The 15,665-nt window shown below is 47.9% G+C and overlaps 5 protein-coding genes across 7 annotated transcripts; 4 read left to right on the forward strand and 1 right to left on the reverse strand.

Annotated features, from left to right (window-relative positions):
* Positions 1-47: 47 nt before the first annotated feature.
* On the forward strand, positions 48-7,586 carry LOC6728320 (monocarboxylate transporter 10). Of its 2 annotated transcripts, XM_016176834.3 has the most exons (6): positions 48-551; positions 1,666-2,071; positions 5,256-5,620; positions 5,683-6,466; positions 6,530-6,634; positions 7,229-7,586. In XM_016176834.3, the coding sequence occupies exons 2-6, from the start codon at positions 1,699-1,701 to the stop codon at positions 7,261-7,263; spliced, it is 1,662 nt and encodes a 553-aa protein (XP_016034954.1). In that variant the 5' UTR covers positions 48-551; positions 1,666-1,698; the 3' UTR covers positions 7,264-7,586. The 2 variants fall into 2 exon arrangements, with proteins under 2 accessions (XP_016034954.1, XP_016034955.1); XM_016176835.3 differs by having other exon boundaries at positions 6,530-7,295.
* A 643-nt stretch (positions 7,587-8,229) lies between these two features.
* On the forward strand, positions 8,230-10,493 carry LOC6728321 (probable cytochrome P450 313a4). Of its 2 annotated transcripts, XM_002103634.4 has the most exons (7): positions 8,230-8,654; positions 8,720-8,917; positions 8,971-9,156; positions 9,319-9,391; positions 9,435-9,561; positions 9,621-10,206; positions 10,281-10,493. In XM_002103634.4, the coding sequence occupies exons 1-7, from the start codon at positions 8,501-8,503 to the stop codon at positions 10,439-10,441; spliced, it is 1,485 nt and encodes a 494-aa protein (XP_002103670.1). In that variant the 5' UTR covers positions 8,230-8,500; the 3' UTR covers positions 10,442-10,493. The 2 variants fall into 2 exon arrangements, with proteins under 2 accessions (XP_002103670.1, XP_016034956.1); XM_016176836.3 differs by lacking the exons at positions 8,230-8,654; positions 8,720-8,917 and having other exon boundaries at positions 9,141-9,156; positions 9,455-9,561.
* A 254-nt stretch (positions 10,494-10,747) lies between these two features.
* On the forward strand, positions 10,748-13,029 carry LOC6728322 (nuclear pore complex protein Nup88). Its single transcript, XM_002103635.4, has one exon. The coding sequence runs from the start codon at positions 10,814-10,816 to the stop codon at positions 12,920-12,922; it is 2,109 nt and encodes a 702-aa protein (XP_002103671.1). The 5' UTR covers positions 10,748-10,813; the 3' UTR covers positions 12,923-13,029.
* Positions 13,030-13,498: 469 nt separating this feature from the next.
* On the forward strand, positions 13,499-13,808 carry LOC27208967. The gene has a single exon (XM_016184498.3). The coding sequence runs from the start codon at positions 13,553-13,555 to the stop codon at positions 13,697-13,699; it is 147 nt and encodes a 48-aa protein (XP_016034957.1). The 5' UTR covers positions 13,499-13,552; the 3' UTR covers positions 13,700-13,808.
* On the reverse strand, positions 13,732-15,226 carry LOC6728323 (glycine N-methyltransferase). The gene is made up of 4 exons (XM_002103636.3): positions 14,964-15,226; positions 14,683-14,810; positions 14,366-14,622; positions 13,732-14,073 (listed from the first exon to the last, which is right to left on the reverse strand). Exons 1-4 carry the CDS (start codon positions 15,176-15,178, stop codon positions 13,804-13,806), a joined length of 870 nt encoding a protein of 289 aa, XP_002103672.1. The 5' UTR covers positions 15,179-15,226; the 3' UTR covers positions 13,732-13,803.
* Positions 15,227-15,665: the final 439 nt, after the last annotated feature.

Raw genomic sequence — 15,665 nt, forward strand, 5'->3', positions numbered from 1 at the left:
ACAGTTCTTCTTTGGTGGCTGCGGCGGATATGGCCACTTGCCGGCGGTGGAAGTCATCGCCACCGACTAAACCACCAATTGATGGTATTGCGCAGTGGAGCGCCAAAGCTTCAGTTTCTAATTCTGGGAATTGATCAATTAGAAGAGCATTCAATTTGAACACAAAATCCCGCCCGAGATCATGTGATTGCGCGAGGAACTGGACCTGGAGCAGCTGCATCATCAGGCTGGCTGATGGGAAACCCTTAACGCACCGCTTGTCTGTGCGTTGCCTAGGTGAATTTTTGTTTACCGCAGAGAACAGTTGCTCTGCTTCTCCGATTAGGCGCACCTCATCAAGTGAGCGAGCGATTTTTCGCAAAAACAGCTCGTGGAAAATAATTCAGTTTTCTTCATTCCGCCGCCGACGACGCAAGCGTTCGGTTGTGTGCTCGCTCGAGAGGTCTCCACCCGACCACTGATTCGCGCGATTCTCGAGTCGGCTTCATCGGATTTCCAGTCTTCAAGTGAATCGCACGCCTGCCTGCAGCGACTGGAGTTCCGGCTTACAAGTACGTAGAGGAGCGGACTTGGAGTTCGTCCAAACGCCGGCGATTGCATAAGGGCCAACCCATCGACCCGTGAGGTGACCTTCGGTTTTAGGCAGTGAACCCCCTTGGGATTGAACTGGGTGTTACCCACCGCATCGTCATCGAGCGGGCACGTGCATGGCGTTGATAGCGCGGAATTCGGCGATAGCCGCCAAGAACGATAGTGGTTTCAATTGTATTTCTTTATTTTTGCTACAATTCCGTCGAGCGGTTCGCATTACATTGAGTTTTCGCTGTGGCGACGATGCGGTTTTTTCGGCTGCCCCGCGGCGGGAAAAAGAAACGTTTGCAGAACGGAACGCTGCTGTGAACCGTAGACAGTAGACCGTAGACCCACCTCGAGCTACCGCTCCCCAAACCCCCGAACCAGCGAAGTGCACTCGACAAGGGCATGCATAATCGAAAAATGCGACGAATTTCAGTTATCGCTTGTAATGCAATCTGTGTTCTGCGCAGCTTTAAAAGTGCATTACAATGTTGCTGACCAGATACTAAGCAGGGAAATTGGAGGCGGAATCGAAAGTTATGTGGCCATGATATCTTTGGATATTAATTTGAACCAGTTAGCCAATGAAACCATAGATATTTATGGTTTTTCGTTAACTGAGCTTTGCAATTTAATCCAATTTAAACTTTTCGTTGGCTAACTGAGTGACTAACATGCTTAAGAACAGAAGGATAACTTATTCAAAGATACACTTTAATTTATTTGAAATATTCAGAACCAAAATGCATCCCGTATATCTTTATAGCCATTCCCTCAGCTTATCTCCAGATGGAATTGTGATCTTCCCTAGTAACTCTCCCTTAAGATCTGGTCTTTGTTCCCCATTTAGTTAGCCTCTGGTTCGCCGACAATGTAAACTGCATTTTCATTTGTCGGGGGCGCAAATAGCGATAAACGTGTCCAAATATTTGGTCAGCCAATTCCGCGTCTGTCGGTGATTATTTTCCGGGATGGGGAAACGCGGTATCATTTCGGCATATTTGGGTACAGTGTGGCTGACTGATACGCGTAGTGCATCCCACCGATTCAATGCACTCAAAACTCATACACTATATGATATTTTTGCAGGCAGCTCTCGCCATCCAATCCTAGCCAGCAACCATGGCTGAGAATGAACCACTGAACGACCTGCAGAGCCAGGTGAATGGTCGCATCCTGCCCGCCGCCAATGGACACACTGCATCCGCGACCAACGGATTGGTGCATGCGAACGGCAAGGATGCGCTAAAGCCGTCTGCTCCCGCCCAGAATGGGAATGGAAACGCGAACGGGACACACATCGAGGCGCCCTGCTGTCGGGACATACACGGCAAGGAGCCACCGGACGGAGGAGCACGCGCCTGGCTGGTCATGGTGAGCGCCTTCCTCTGCAACGGCATCATCTTTGGGTTCATCAACACCTACGGCGTCATCCATTCGCTGCTGACGGATAGGCTTACGAAGCTCGGCGATCCGGAGGCGTCCAGCAAAGCGGGTGAGTGTGCCACGGAAATCGGGTATCGGGTATGGGGTATGGGGTTTGGGGATGTTTCCCCCATACATCCGAATGCGAAAGCAATTTGTCCATAATCCCTTCAGCCCCTGGCGCATCTATTCGGAATTTATGGACGGCTGCTGCCGGCGCTGATTGTAATTATGCAGGCAGGGCAAATGAGATTAGATGGGAACTGGGCAGTTGTTTTTGCGACTACTATCTGTTTTGGGCACGGACCTGGCCAACCTCTCCAGAGCACAAATCATATTTTATGGCCTCTGATTGCTGACCGGGGGGTCTCAGACTTTGATTCGCAAAAGCCCAGAGGTTCAATCGTCAAAGATTCCCCATTAGTTGATAATATTGTCACATCTGACTTGGATTTAATGGCATCCACAGCTAAAGATTGTACTATCGCCACTGGAAGTTACCTTGAAATTTCTAAGAGAGATCTTATATTTCCGAATTTAAATTTGATTAGATGTTGACGCACTTCAGACTCAATAATACTTTGCCAATTTTTATTTACATTTATTAATATTTATTTCGAATCTAACGGACACTCGGGAATGGCAACGCACATTGGCGTCTCCCATCCGCCAGCTCTTGGGTTCAATAAAACGTTGTAGTACGTAGTACGAACGAAGTGACGATATAGGAATCCAACGTAGCGACGTCAAGTGAATTAAATTGCTAAAAGTTGATTGGATCACAAAGCATTATTCAACAGACTTCGAGTGCGAAGAGCACGAAGACAGCGACGTCGCATAGAGTTGGAGCGGAAAATCCGTAGGGTTCTCCGCCAGAAGTGCATCATTTTTGTTTGGCCACCTTAAATGGAGTAGCGGGTAGAGCCACCCTCAACCAGAAAGAACTGAAACAAACGAGCAGAGTTCACACCACAGCGTTTGTCAAGGTTTTGCCGCTTGGCCTGCATTACGCATACGCAACGTGGGACGGCAAACGCATTGGGGGCACGGCCGGCGCTTTTAAGACGAGCTGGTCGAATTGGCCAAGCCGACCGGCAGAAGACGAAAGCTACCCGCCAGTGACCCAGTTACTTGGTCGACTGACGGCGCTGCATCGGGGAAGCCCCTCAAGTGCTCCGCCTGACAGCGATCCTCCTCCGACCGAACGGCAGCCAGATGCACTCATCTAGGGCTAAGGCTAGAGCTAAGCCAAGACTGGCTGCCAGTTCAGTTCCGCAATATGATTAAAACCTGACGTAATCCGAACCCGAACCCCAGCTCTTGTGTGCCATATTTTCCTCCTCCTCCTCCGCCCACTTCTATCGCGGTGTCGATTCATCAATTAATTGTCAGCCTTTGTCAATTACACACCTCCGTAGGCACATCAGCGCGACTTGAGGGAGCTTAATGGGCGCTGGTTGGCCCATTGGTTCATCCGCGCGGATCGGAGGTCAAGATCAATCATCCAATCGAGCGCCAATCTAAGTGCTATCCCCCGATGCAATCCGCCTGCAGATTGCGTCAGATATTGCATGAGATCGCATCGGGTTGCCTATCTAACTATGAATATGAGGCGTCCTATAAATATTCCGATCTATTTTCGCCAGACGCCGGCGGAGCCATGCAACCCGGCAGATTCCCCTTCCGTACGGATTCGTTTTTAGCACCGATTTTTGGCACCGTCCATTGGGCTATTATCTAATGCCTCTCCTCGCCATTGACTACTGGCTGTGCAGTGAGAGAGTATCGTCGTCGTTGACGTTTCTATCTGTGGCATTGACATTGGACTGGCCGGCTCTTGCCGAGATTGCAGTGGAATATCGTTCTGCGCATGTGGGCGAGAGTTACGTGCCATCTCACGGCCCCATTCCTCAGTGGGACGTGTCTCGGCGAACGGTCAATAAGTATCCATGAGGCATCCGGAGTGGGTCAAATGCTATTTTGGGCTATGCGCGCTGCACTTTCTGTTCTATTTCTCCCATATATGTAATATATATGGAACTTAAGATATCTGAGGAGCGTATTTCTTATGCACTGAAATGGAAATGAAATGAAAAGAAACGAACTAATCTTTGAATTAAAGGTCAAGGAAGGCTAGCTTATGAATGGTGTGCGTATCGCCATTAAAAAAGCCATTCCAACGTACATTGTGACAACAAATTCGGATGGACACGCGAACTGAATCCAGTGCTTATCTCCAGTTCCGGCGTAGAGTAGTATTTGAAATTCCGCGCGATTGGAACTACAAGTCCGCTTAGTTTTGAGGGGTCAAAGACTTATAATTGCGTGCTATAAATATAATCTATATGGTTTCAATTAGTCTCGTAAATAAAGCGATGATTGCTTTGGAAGCGCTACCTGCTCCGGTCCACTGTCCATGTCCCAGACAATGGACCATTGGCGCTCTGGAGCGGCTGCAGCTGCACATCTGTCTTATCACGGCATTTGATCATCCTCGCAGGCGGGCAACAAAGAATTAACCCAATTCTGTCAGTCGGTCATCAATTGGAAGTGCCAAAGTGGAACAAGCGAAAGTGTTTACGCCACGAAAACCATTGGATTTCCCCCACTTCTGCGCCCATAGAGTTCAGCGGAAAATTATTGACGACGAAAATCGAATCTTTGAGCGGCGTGCGACAAGATGCATTTGGTCCTCCAACCTCACCAACCGCCGGCGGATCGGGTTTCCAGCTAACGCTCTACGCAGTCGGGCATCCACCTGGAAGTTGCAATGAAACACCTGGGATGGCGGTCCAACTCCAGACATGGTTTGCATGGCCTCACTTCACAATCGACCGCAAGTGCGTGAGATTCGATTTGTCAATTGAAATTGGTCCAAGTGAGTCTAGCAGACAGTTGGTCAGCAATATCGGGATTAGGGAGTTGCCTCACAGCAAATAAATGCACAGGAATCCATCTAGAGATAATATAAATATAAATATGTTGGACCAACATTGCTTTTGATAAGCAGTAAAAAAAAAAAATATTGTTTAAGACGAGAGATTGCAAATCATCATTCCTTCACATCTACATATTTAAATGATCTTTACTTAAGATGAGAGGTATTTAATATTTCAACATACCTTTAAAAATGGGTCAAAATGTAGCTATATTTAAGGAAGCACACCTTTTGGATTTCAAAAAGCTTCTTGTTTTCTCACAGATTACTTCATTTGATATCAAGAATACTTAATCATTGTAGAAATTGCTTTCAGCTCTGATTGGCGCCCTGGCCATCGGCACCACATTCCTCTTCTCCACAATGGCTGGCTGCCTGACGGACAAAATTGGCCTGAGGCTGACCACCTTCGCCGGCGGAGTCCTCTCCGCGGGAGGACTGCTGTTGTCCTCGTTTTGCACGGAGAACATCGGCGCCCTGTACTTCACCTACGGCATCATGTTCGGCCTGGGCGCCGCCCTTGCCTACACGCCCACATTGGCCATCCTGGGCCACTACTTCAAGCGGTACCTGGGCAAGGTGAGTGGCTTCGTGACCGCCGGCTCCAGCGTTTTCACTGTGATACTGCCGCCCTGTCTGGACAAGCTACTGGCTGGCTATGGTCTGGAGGGAACCCTGCGGGTAAGTGGAATAATGATGGCATCTACTTGCTAGTATACTGATGGCTTCTATTGATTTTCCAGATAATGAGCCTCGTTTCCGCCTTTATTATCCTCTGCTCCTTCGTGTACAAGCCACTGCATCCGCCACCGGAGCCGCCGAAGAAGAAGCCCGGCAGATCGCGCATCAATCTCTTCCTGCGCTCCATCATCAACGTGGAGATCTGGAAGCGTAAACGCTTCGTCATCTGGGCACTTTGTGTGCCGCTCGCCTTGTTCGGCTACTTTGTGCCCTATGTGCACATGATGCAGTTCGTGAAAACCACTTTTCCGGGCGAGGATGTCAACCTGCCGGTCATGTGTATCGGCATCACCTCCGGCATTGGGCGTCTGATCTTCGGCGTCATTGCCGATATGCCGGGTGTGAACCGCATGTACCTGCAACAGCTGTCCTTGGTGTCCATTGGCCTGGTCACCTTGCTGCTGCCGCTCACCAACTCGTACGTCATCCTCGTCTCGTTCACCCTGGTCATGGGTCTCTTCGACGGCTGCTTTATTTCGTTGCTGGGACCAATCGCCTACGAGATCTGTGGCCCCTCGGGCGCCACACAGGCCATCGGCTTCCTGCTGGGCCTCAGCTCCATTCCGCTCACAGTGGGTCCACCAGTGGCGGGCATGATCTTCGACAGCACGAACTCCTACACATTGCCGCTCATCCTCGCCGGACTGCCCCCGCTGCTCGGCTCCTCGCTTTTGTTCCTGATCAAGTGCGTCAAGGAGGAGGAGAACGGGGTCAGTGCGCCGCGAGCGGTGGTAATGGCCAATGGAGACATCGAGATTGCCGGCAACGGCCATTATCGGTCGGCTGGTAAGTTTTTGGTTCTCTTACTCTTACTCAGTTCCTTTTAAACTGATTGTCACTTTGTAACAGGCACCAAGTCCAGTGCACCGCTGATGGGTGCCACAAATGGTGTCAATGGAAGCGCACCCGCGTCCCCAACTATCCAGAGCAATGGACACGTGGACAACGGAACTGGTTCGTACCCCGACTCACCTTGGCCTAGCCCCACTCGCATCTTAGACTCCGCCGCCTGCGACCATCCCAGTAGCTCGCTTCACACTAACCCGGGCCACCTGCTGCCCAGCTGCTCGCACACCGCCCTGCTGAGCGGGCGCTCTGGCTCCAGCAAGTCCCTGCCCCTGGGCGACGAACCCAAGAGGCGTCGCTATAACTACTCCATCTACTAACCCACTCACTCACTCACTGCCTAGTTGCTAGCTGCTAGAGCTTCTCTGCTTCGCCTGCCGTACTCTGCCTTTCTGGTGTGGATCGAGTTTGTAATCGAATAGCATGACTAAGACGCACTTCTGTCCACTACACATTCCGAGCACCTTGTCTCTAACCCTGCACCTGCATACCCAGCACACCTAAACCCCTAAAACCCATTCCCATTCCCATAGACCCCGATTGCTTTGTAGATCGTAAGGCTCATCGACTTGGAACCGCTGTAAATAAATGCCAGCTTATGTCGCATACTACTCGCTGAGTGTTTCGGAGTCATCGCATGGGCAGGCTCGAATCGTTCCACCAGAAAATCCGCTCAACTGTATTATCCTGTACATCTTTCAGGGAAACTCGCCGTGACCAACGGATCGGCGTCGTAGGGAGACAAACCGTCGTCGCACTAACTCAAAAACGCTAAATTCCACAAAACTTTCGAAACCAATTGAAAAGTTCTGCCATTTTTCGCTGTAATCTCGTCGTCGGAGCCCGCAGCTTAGCCAGCGCAAAATCGAGGTGTTCATTCTTTATATAGACCATAGCCATCGCACATGTTTCCAAGCATATGCCCATTCATCATCAGATCAGGTGGAGACGCCTTGGCGCCCTACCATCCTCCATACGTGCATAATATACCTAGGCTAAGAACAGTTTGAAAACCAAATGAAAGTAATATTTTAAATTTTAATAAATAATACACAGAATAAGAAGAAGTCGAGTTTTATTAGTTTGGTTCAATCGTTGTAAAGGAACTTAGTGCTTAAAGGGTAAGTAAGCGTTTCCGACCTTATGAAGTATATATATCACTTCCAAGTTGATCCGGACATGTCCGTCTGTCCGTATGAACGTCAAGTGGCTTTATAACTGGATTTTATTAATAATATAGAGCGCTTTGCTAATATTTTGAAAATTTCGACTATTTAAATGCTTTGTCATTAAATAAATGTTAACTCGTTCCGTACTTACAAGTCCACAAACAAACACAATTTTTGTTTATGTTTTTAACTTGAAAAGCAAGTGCATACTATATATAGATCTGGTCGCCCATAAAAAGTAGCTTCAAAAAAGTTACGCATCTTGTTATTCTAATTATTGTTATTGACCGAACCCTACCGTTAATGAAATATCTGTGTCATCGCACTTTGCCACCTGAGATTCGTTGGGTTATACAACGCCATTAGAGGCACCCCTCCCCCAGATCGGAATCAGTGATCAGTGACGTAGTGCATCGTCGTTGGCCAATTCGCATTCTTGGAGCGTGTGGCGCATGTCACCACTGGCCATTAGTCAAAATTATAGCTATTTGTATGCGCAACCCCCCACGTCGAGTCCCAATAAAAAGCGGCGCGCTATGTGCGGTTCAATGGGTCTCCACCCGTAGCCCCTACGGCTTCTTCTCTCCTGGGAGGAGGAGAGTCAACCAGGTCGATTGCTGAGCTCCACGCGTGACAACAAATCGATCGATCGAGTCCCAAAGCAGTCAACACGTCCGGATTATAAAAAGTCGATTGACTGAGAATTGGCCAATCAAACTGTTGGCGCACTTCAAACCGATCGGTCGAAAATTATTGGCAAACGGATTATTACAATTGGATAGCGGATATTGTCAAAGGATTAATCATGCTCACCTGGACGCTGTGGTGTGGACTGCTGTTCCTGCTCTGGATCTACTTTCTGTGGAGCAGGCGCAGATTTTATCTGCTCACGCTCAAGATACCGGGACCACTTGGATATCCCATTTTGGGCATGGCTCACTGGCTGATGCGCAGGGAAGGTGCTTTGGATGTTGTGATGATTGTTGTGTTGGTCGGGAGTAATAACCTTAGTGTCCGTGCGCAGATATCCTTAACGCATTCGGTTGCTTCCTCGATAAGCACGGTCCGACCATTTTCTCCTGGCTGGGGCCCATTCCCTTTATGATTGTGAGTGATCCCCAAGTGGTGCAGGATATCTTTACATCGCCGCACTGCGTCAACAAGGGCATTATCTACAAGGCAGTGGACGATGGAGCCGGAGTTGGATTATTCAGTCTGAAGGGTGTGTGTCTATGGAATCGATTGTGCGAGTAACTTATGTGTGGATTTGTGTAGATCCCCGCTGGAGCATCCATCGGAAGCTGCTGAATCCCGCCTTCAGCCACAAGGTGCTACTCAGCTTCCTGCCCATTTTCAACCGGGAAACGGCCCTTCTGCTCGATCAACTCGAACCACTAGAGGATGACGGCGAGATGGATCTCATTCCACTGCTGCAGAGCTTCACCCTGGGAATTGCCACCCGTGAGTAAAGAAGAAGAAGTGTTGTTTGTTTGAAAGAAGACTCATAAATTATGGCTGTCACGTTTGTTGTTTGCATATAAACGTGGTCGAAAGCCAGAATGAATAATTCAGGTAAAAGAGTCGATCTGATATTAAATATATGATATACTTATATGAGAGCAGAAACCACCATGGGCAGCGATGTGAAGGACGAGGAGAGCTTCAGGAGCAATTCCTTGCTGGGGCGATACCAATGGTGAGTGTTGACTTGCAATCGGACTGCATCTATCCATTAATAGCATCCTGGAAACCATGACAGATATGTGCTTCTCCCCGTGGCTCAATAGCCGATTTTGCCGGCAGCTGGCTGGAAAGGAATCGCACTACTACCAGGCCAAAACGGAGATTCGTCAGTTTATTCGGAAGGTAACCACCTCCAACTACTCCCTCCGCTTATTCACTTACAAATCTCCTTACCCTTTCAGATAATTGAGAGGAAGTTGGTCGAGGACGAAATGGGAGTTCTACCTGCCATCCAGTCCAATGATAAGAACATATTTCTAAACCTGGCCACGGATTTGATGAGACGAGGAGTGTTCACCCTGAAGAATGTTGAGGATGAGTCGAATATAATTGTTTTTGGAGCTTTTGAGACCACGGCTAATGCCGTGTACTACACCCTGATGTTGCTGGCGATGTTTCCGGAATACCAGGAGAGGGCCTTTGAGGAAATAAAGACTATATTCCCAAACACAGGAGACTTTGATGTTTCTTACGCGGACACCCAGCAGATGGTATACCTGGACCTGATCCTTAACGAATCAATGAGAGTGATACCCCCGGTTCCGGTCGTATCCCGACAAACGTCGCAGGATCTGAAGCTGTCCAATGGTATAGTGGTTCCCAAAGGGGTCCAGATCGCCATCGACATCTATCACATGCACAGAAGCAAAAAGATCTGGGGTCCGGATGCGGAAACTTTCAACCCAGATCATTTCCTTCCCCACAACATCCAAGACAAGCATCCGTACGCCTATATACCTTTTACCAAGGGCATTCGAAATTGCATAGGTAACTAAGTGATCGCTAATTTATGACCATTGAATTAAATATATTATATTATATTATTATTTCGTTCTGATTAGGTTGGAGATATGCCTTGATATCGGCCAAAGTTACATTAGCCAAGTTATTGCGGAATTATAGGTTTAGAACGAGTTTTCCTTTTGAAAATCTTTACTTTGTTGAAGATATTACCATGAAGTTGAAATCTGTGCCGCTGTTGGAGCTCCAAAAGAGAACTTAAATGTTTATAGCACTAAGTGATTTAAATAGATTAATAAAAGTTGTTGAATTAATGCGTTTTGCGAATTATACCAATATTAAAAAATAATATCACCAACTGTTATATTATTTTATTAAATATTAATCAATTATTCCACTTTTTAAATTTATAGCATCATTCATGCTAACGTTTTTAGTTAAAAAGTTTAAACAGCTATTATTATTAGTATTTTTTTCGAAAATGTTGTTATTCGCGTTTTTAAACAAGTTTCAAGTTTTATGAATTCCAATTAAAAAAAATACTAAAAAAATACTTTGCGGATTTTAACAAACTACAATCACACTATAGCATTGCCTTAAACGCCGGTCATACGAATTGAAGCATAAACAAACGATGTCGCTCACCGATGTCTTGGAATTGAACAAAACGGAGATGTTCGCGAAGATCCGCAATGGGTTGCCCGTGGTGCAGAGGACTCAGAACCTGCTGGACTGCAAGGACGACCTGCTGTTTGCCTGGCACGCGAAGGACAGTTGCCTGCTGGTTCGCAACTGGCGCTCATCGCTTGCTGCAAAGGTGAATGTCCAGTTCCAGACACTGATTCCATCGTGCTTTGTGAGCCTGGAGGTGGACCGCGTGCTGGCCTCCAACGAGGGCTCCCTAGTGGCACTAAGTGGACCGCGCGGCGTTGTCATAATGGAACTGCCCCGTCGCTGGGGCCCCGATGGATACTACAAAGAAGGCAAGCCAGTGATCACCTGCCACTCGTTCGGCCTGGACACCCAGCTCTTCCTAAAAAACCCGCACTTGGAAGTGCGCCAGGTCCGCTGGCATCCGCACTCTGTGTCGGACTCCACGCTGATCGTGCTGCTCAACAACAACACTATTCGAGTGTACAATCACTCCAAGTTGCGCCACGTGTGGCAGGTGGGTCCCACGGTGCTTCGAAGTGGGGCCAATAACTCGCTATGCGACTTCGGCGAGGTAGCCGTCGACTTTGACATCGCTCCTGCTGCAAAACCACGTGTCACTGAACCGGAAACAGCCGGCAATAACGAAACCACTTTGGATAAGAGCAACAAAACCCTTGTGGCGGCCAAATCGCTGCCAAAACAGGAGAGGATAGAGTGGCCCATCGTTTTGCTCCGCGAGAATGGAAACATATACATTTTGATGACTGCCGTGGACTCGGAGAATACGCGTCTGCAGGGCCCCATTACTATAACGCCACAGGCACATGACAATTATGGTCTGGAGTCGTGTGCACTCATGATTATCCCATCACTTCCGCCGACCCTGGTTATAGCTGAGTCCAACGGAAAGCTCCACCATGCTCTGCTTATGGAGGCGGACGCCACTGAGAAATCTTTCAGCGAGGTTGACGATTTTGTGTTAATTGAACCCGCCGAATACGTTGTACATGTACTAGAAACTGTCAAACTTGAGCTGGGAATATCTGCATCCGGAACTGAAAAAGGTGGAGACAACTGTCCCATATATTTAAAGCGGGATCTGATCAATGAGCTTCGCTACTTTGCCTACCACAACGCAGGACTTCATGCCATTACGGTCAGTTTTATCGCAGAGCTGCAACGTTACTTGGAGAGCGAGTCCGATGAAGATCGTCTAGAGCTGGCGGCCTCTGCAAGTGCAGAGTACATTCTGTGCACAAAATTCGACTCCAGTGAGACGGTGAACGCAGTCTTTGGACTTGCCCTATTACAAATTCCTGCCGGTATGGTTCTACTGCTGGGCAGCGGTCAGGTGATTAGTCTTAAGCTGGTAATTGATGCCCAGCTTTTGGTTACACCCAATGAGAATAAGCCAGTTGATCCAGAAGTGTCGCAGCAGGAAAGTGGGCCAGCGTTTGTCGATACGATTAAATCGCTTTTGCAACGTAGTGTTAACCAGCCAATCTTGGCGGATAAACTTTCCTCGCCATCCGCCCAGGAGAGCTACGAACTGCTTAACCAAGCAATCGAGGTGCTTCGCGAGCAGTACCTTAAACGACATGACCTTGTGCGCGCCGCCTTTACACGCCACATCAACCAGATCCAGCTGAAGAAGGAACAACAGCTGCAGGAGATCCAAAACCTGGAGCAGGAACGCGAACTGATCAGCGAGCGGGCCCACAAGCTTGCCGAGCGCTTTGAGGAGATTAGCTACAACCAGGAGCTGCTCGTCCGCAAGTGCAACGCCCTGATGCAGAGGGCCAATGCCTCACTACCCAATAATGTGATTGCGGAACGGCAGTTTTCCCAGGAGGTGTATCGACTTAATAAGGTCACCCAGAGCCTGGCCGCTGGACTGGATAGTGTTAAGAAGACGTTTAACAAGCAGCGCTACCACATTTCCAAAACGCAAGATGACCTCAAGAAGAACGCGTACGAGCTGCCGGAGAAACAGCACCGCACTATCACCGAGATACTTACCCAGCTAACCGAAGAGATCCAACGCCAGATCACCGACGTCAAGCGCATTAATAAAATCGTTGGCATCTGAATTCGGATTGGAAAGCACACTGTTACAATTTCACCACGTTTTCATGATAGTAAAGCCGTTGCGTAGAACTAAAACGTATTTATAATAAACATGTCAATTAAGTCCTATTTTCGCTAGCTGGCTTGTGTTTTTTGTATTCGATGACACTTTAATGAGCATACGTCAGCGTTGTCTGCTAGACGATCCTTCATACAGAGACCACAAAAACATTGATACCCATGGGTATTGTGCTACAAAGTCTACTACAGTAAAATCTATTCTTGACGTACTGTCCCATTTTCCGGATTATAGTTCAAATTTCAATACTAGGAAAAAACATATATAATATTTTATGTTAGTTTCTTGATAATAGTAGACTTCATACATCATAATTTGGAAAAACAAAGTAGTACTGCAACATAGTTTTCCAACATTGAGCTCCACTGTTATTAGAATACCGCCAATTTTTCCAGTATTTGGTTTTTTAAGAATCGCACTTCGATCGTTACTCATTTTCTCTGCAAAGCAGAACCCATTGAAAACGTAATGGAAAAGCATTTGCAAGGCTAATGACACTTGCCCCAAGAATTGAGGGTTTCGATAGCTATTGCGTTTTAGTGGCAGTCTGAAGCGAAGTTCGGCGGACGAGAGATGACGTTGATACTACTGGCCGCCCTGTCGAGCATCTACACCGGGATGTTCAATTACGTGAAGGCCAAATTCCCGTTCGTGATCGAGGCCGCCATGGTGACTCTGTGCTTTGGCTCCATCGTCGGCCGATTCTGCATAATGGTTTAGGAGAAAACTGAGGAGGCTCGAGACTGTGCGAATCGGAGGAACTTTATGTATATTTATATGGATGTGTCTTGTGGCCTTATGTGAATACAACTAAAAACTTAAATCTAAACCTGTGGCTTCTCAATCAGGTGAATGTAGAAGGCGGGGTTCTTCACCTGGCTCATCTCCTTGAAGTCACCATACAACTGGTGCTTGGCCTTGGCGGAGAAGATCTCGGCTAGAATCTCCTGGAAGCGTTTCAGCTCGTGGGGATAGTAGGACAGACGGAACTCGCTGGTCAGCTTGTTGCCAGCGATCAGGTAGTCCATGGACACCAGGGCGGGCTTGCCGCAGTAGAAGAGCACGGATGTCTTGATGTCCGCCGTGTGACTCGTCTGCAATTAGGTGCAAGTCATCATTGGATTATTGGATTAATTGAATCGAAAGATGTGTAGCTGATAAGGCGAGTGATGATTATGATGTGTTATGTGGGGTTCACAAACAAGATCATCCGTTCTTATCACCGCGATGATGCGACAACATTTAGCTATTTTTACAGATAGTTTTTAATTGAGGAGATGATTCGCTAGAATTTGTACAACTCACTATCGGAGGTACGAACTACACGCTTATTGGATTAGATTCTACAGATCAAAATTAGATTTTAAATGGGAAATTTGTACTTACATTATAGTAGATACTCTTGGCAGGCGTCGCTCCTGTTTCCAGGATATTGTCGTAGTTGCGATGATCGATGAGCAGGACGCCTCCAGGCTTGAGGCACTTTTCGAAGTTGCCAATGGCCTGCTTGTGCTCCCGCTGATCCCCGAACCCGTCCATCAAGTGGGCAAAGGAGTTGCCCAAGCAAATGACTGCATCGAAACCATCCTGAATGTGCTCCTGGATGTCGTCGTACAGAGTCAACCAGTTGGCTTCCTCAATGACTGTAGGATAGCAATAGATATAGATATGGGGCAAAGCTTATTGGTCATTCACCAACTTACCCCACTTATCGAAGGCAGCTTCCTTTCGTCGGGCCCAGCGCTCCTTGAGAGCGTACTTCAACATCTTATCAGAGGCATCCACTGACACAACCTCGAAACCCTCCTCCACAAGCATCAGGGAGTCCACACTGAAAGAAAAGTGTTGAAGGTTGTAGAGCTCAAAGTGGATTCGGAGGGCGCAAGCTTGCCATAATAGCTTCGTAAAGGATTCTATACCATAGTTCAGATGAGTAGTGACTAATTTTCATTGATGAAAATGTGAGGATGATTTCGCATCTTACCCCGTTCCACAGGCCACGTCCAGGACACGCTTGCATCCCTTATTGCGCAGCATATCGATTAGGAAGTTCTTGTAGTTGTCCGTGCGCGAGTTTTTGTCGCCAATGAAGATTTCCCACACCTTGGCGGCCTTGCCATCGGCGTACTGATCCCGGACTCCTTCGGCGGAGATGCCATCGGATCGGGCAACGAACACACTGTCGGCGGAGGTGGTCATCTCTGTTGGTCAGCACTGGTCGGCGAATTGCGAGTGAATAATTTGCCGTTCCGCCATCACGTTCCACGTCGCCTTTCCGGGGATTCAGAAGCCAACAGCTGGCGCTCCCACAAAGTGCCGACGTCGGCCACATAGCACTTCGTAATCTTATCAGTTCCGCCCACTTGACGTATGACCCATGGGCGGGATGACGGCTAGAGCTTCAACATCTGTTCCCGACGGAACGTGTTCTCGCCGGCGGGCTTTCGCTTTTGTGACTTGCTCCTGACCCTGACCCTCCGGTTTTGATTAGGAGTCAGCGATCGCATCCCCTGGTCAAAATAGAATGACGAAGCAAATAACTAAGCATGTCAGCGTCAGCTTACAGTGAAATCTGTTATCTGTTATACTTATGAAAATTGCAGATATTATTAGATCCTTTTAGTTCCAATCCAATTCTTGCGTCACTGAAACACTATTATATTTGTCCATATATATTTAACAAAAT

The sequence above is a fragment of the Drosophila simulans genome, chromosome 3R (assembly GCF_016746395.2).
Source record: "Drosophila simulans strain w501 chromosome 3R, Prin_Dsim_3.1, whole genome shotgun sequence".
In the NCBI taxonomy this organism is placed as follows: domain Eukaryota; kingdom Metazoa; phylum Arthropoda; class Insecta; order Diptera; family Drosophilidae; genus Drosophila; species Drosophila simulans.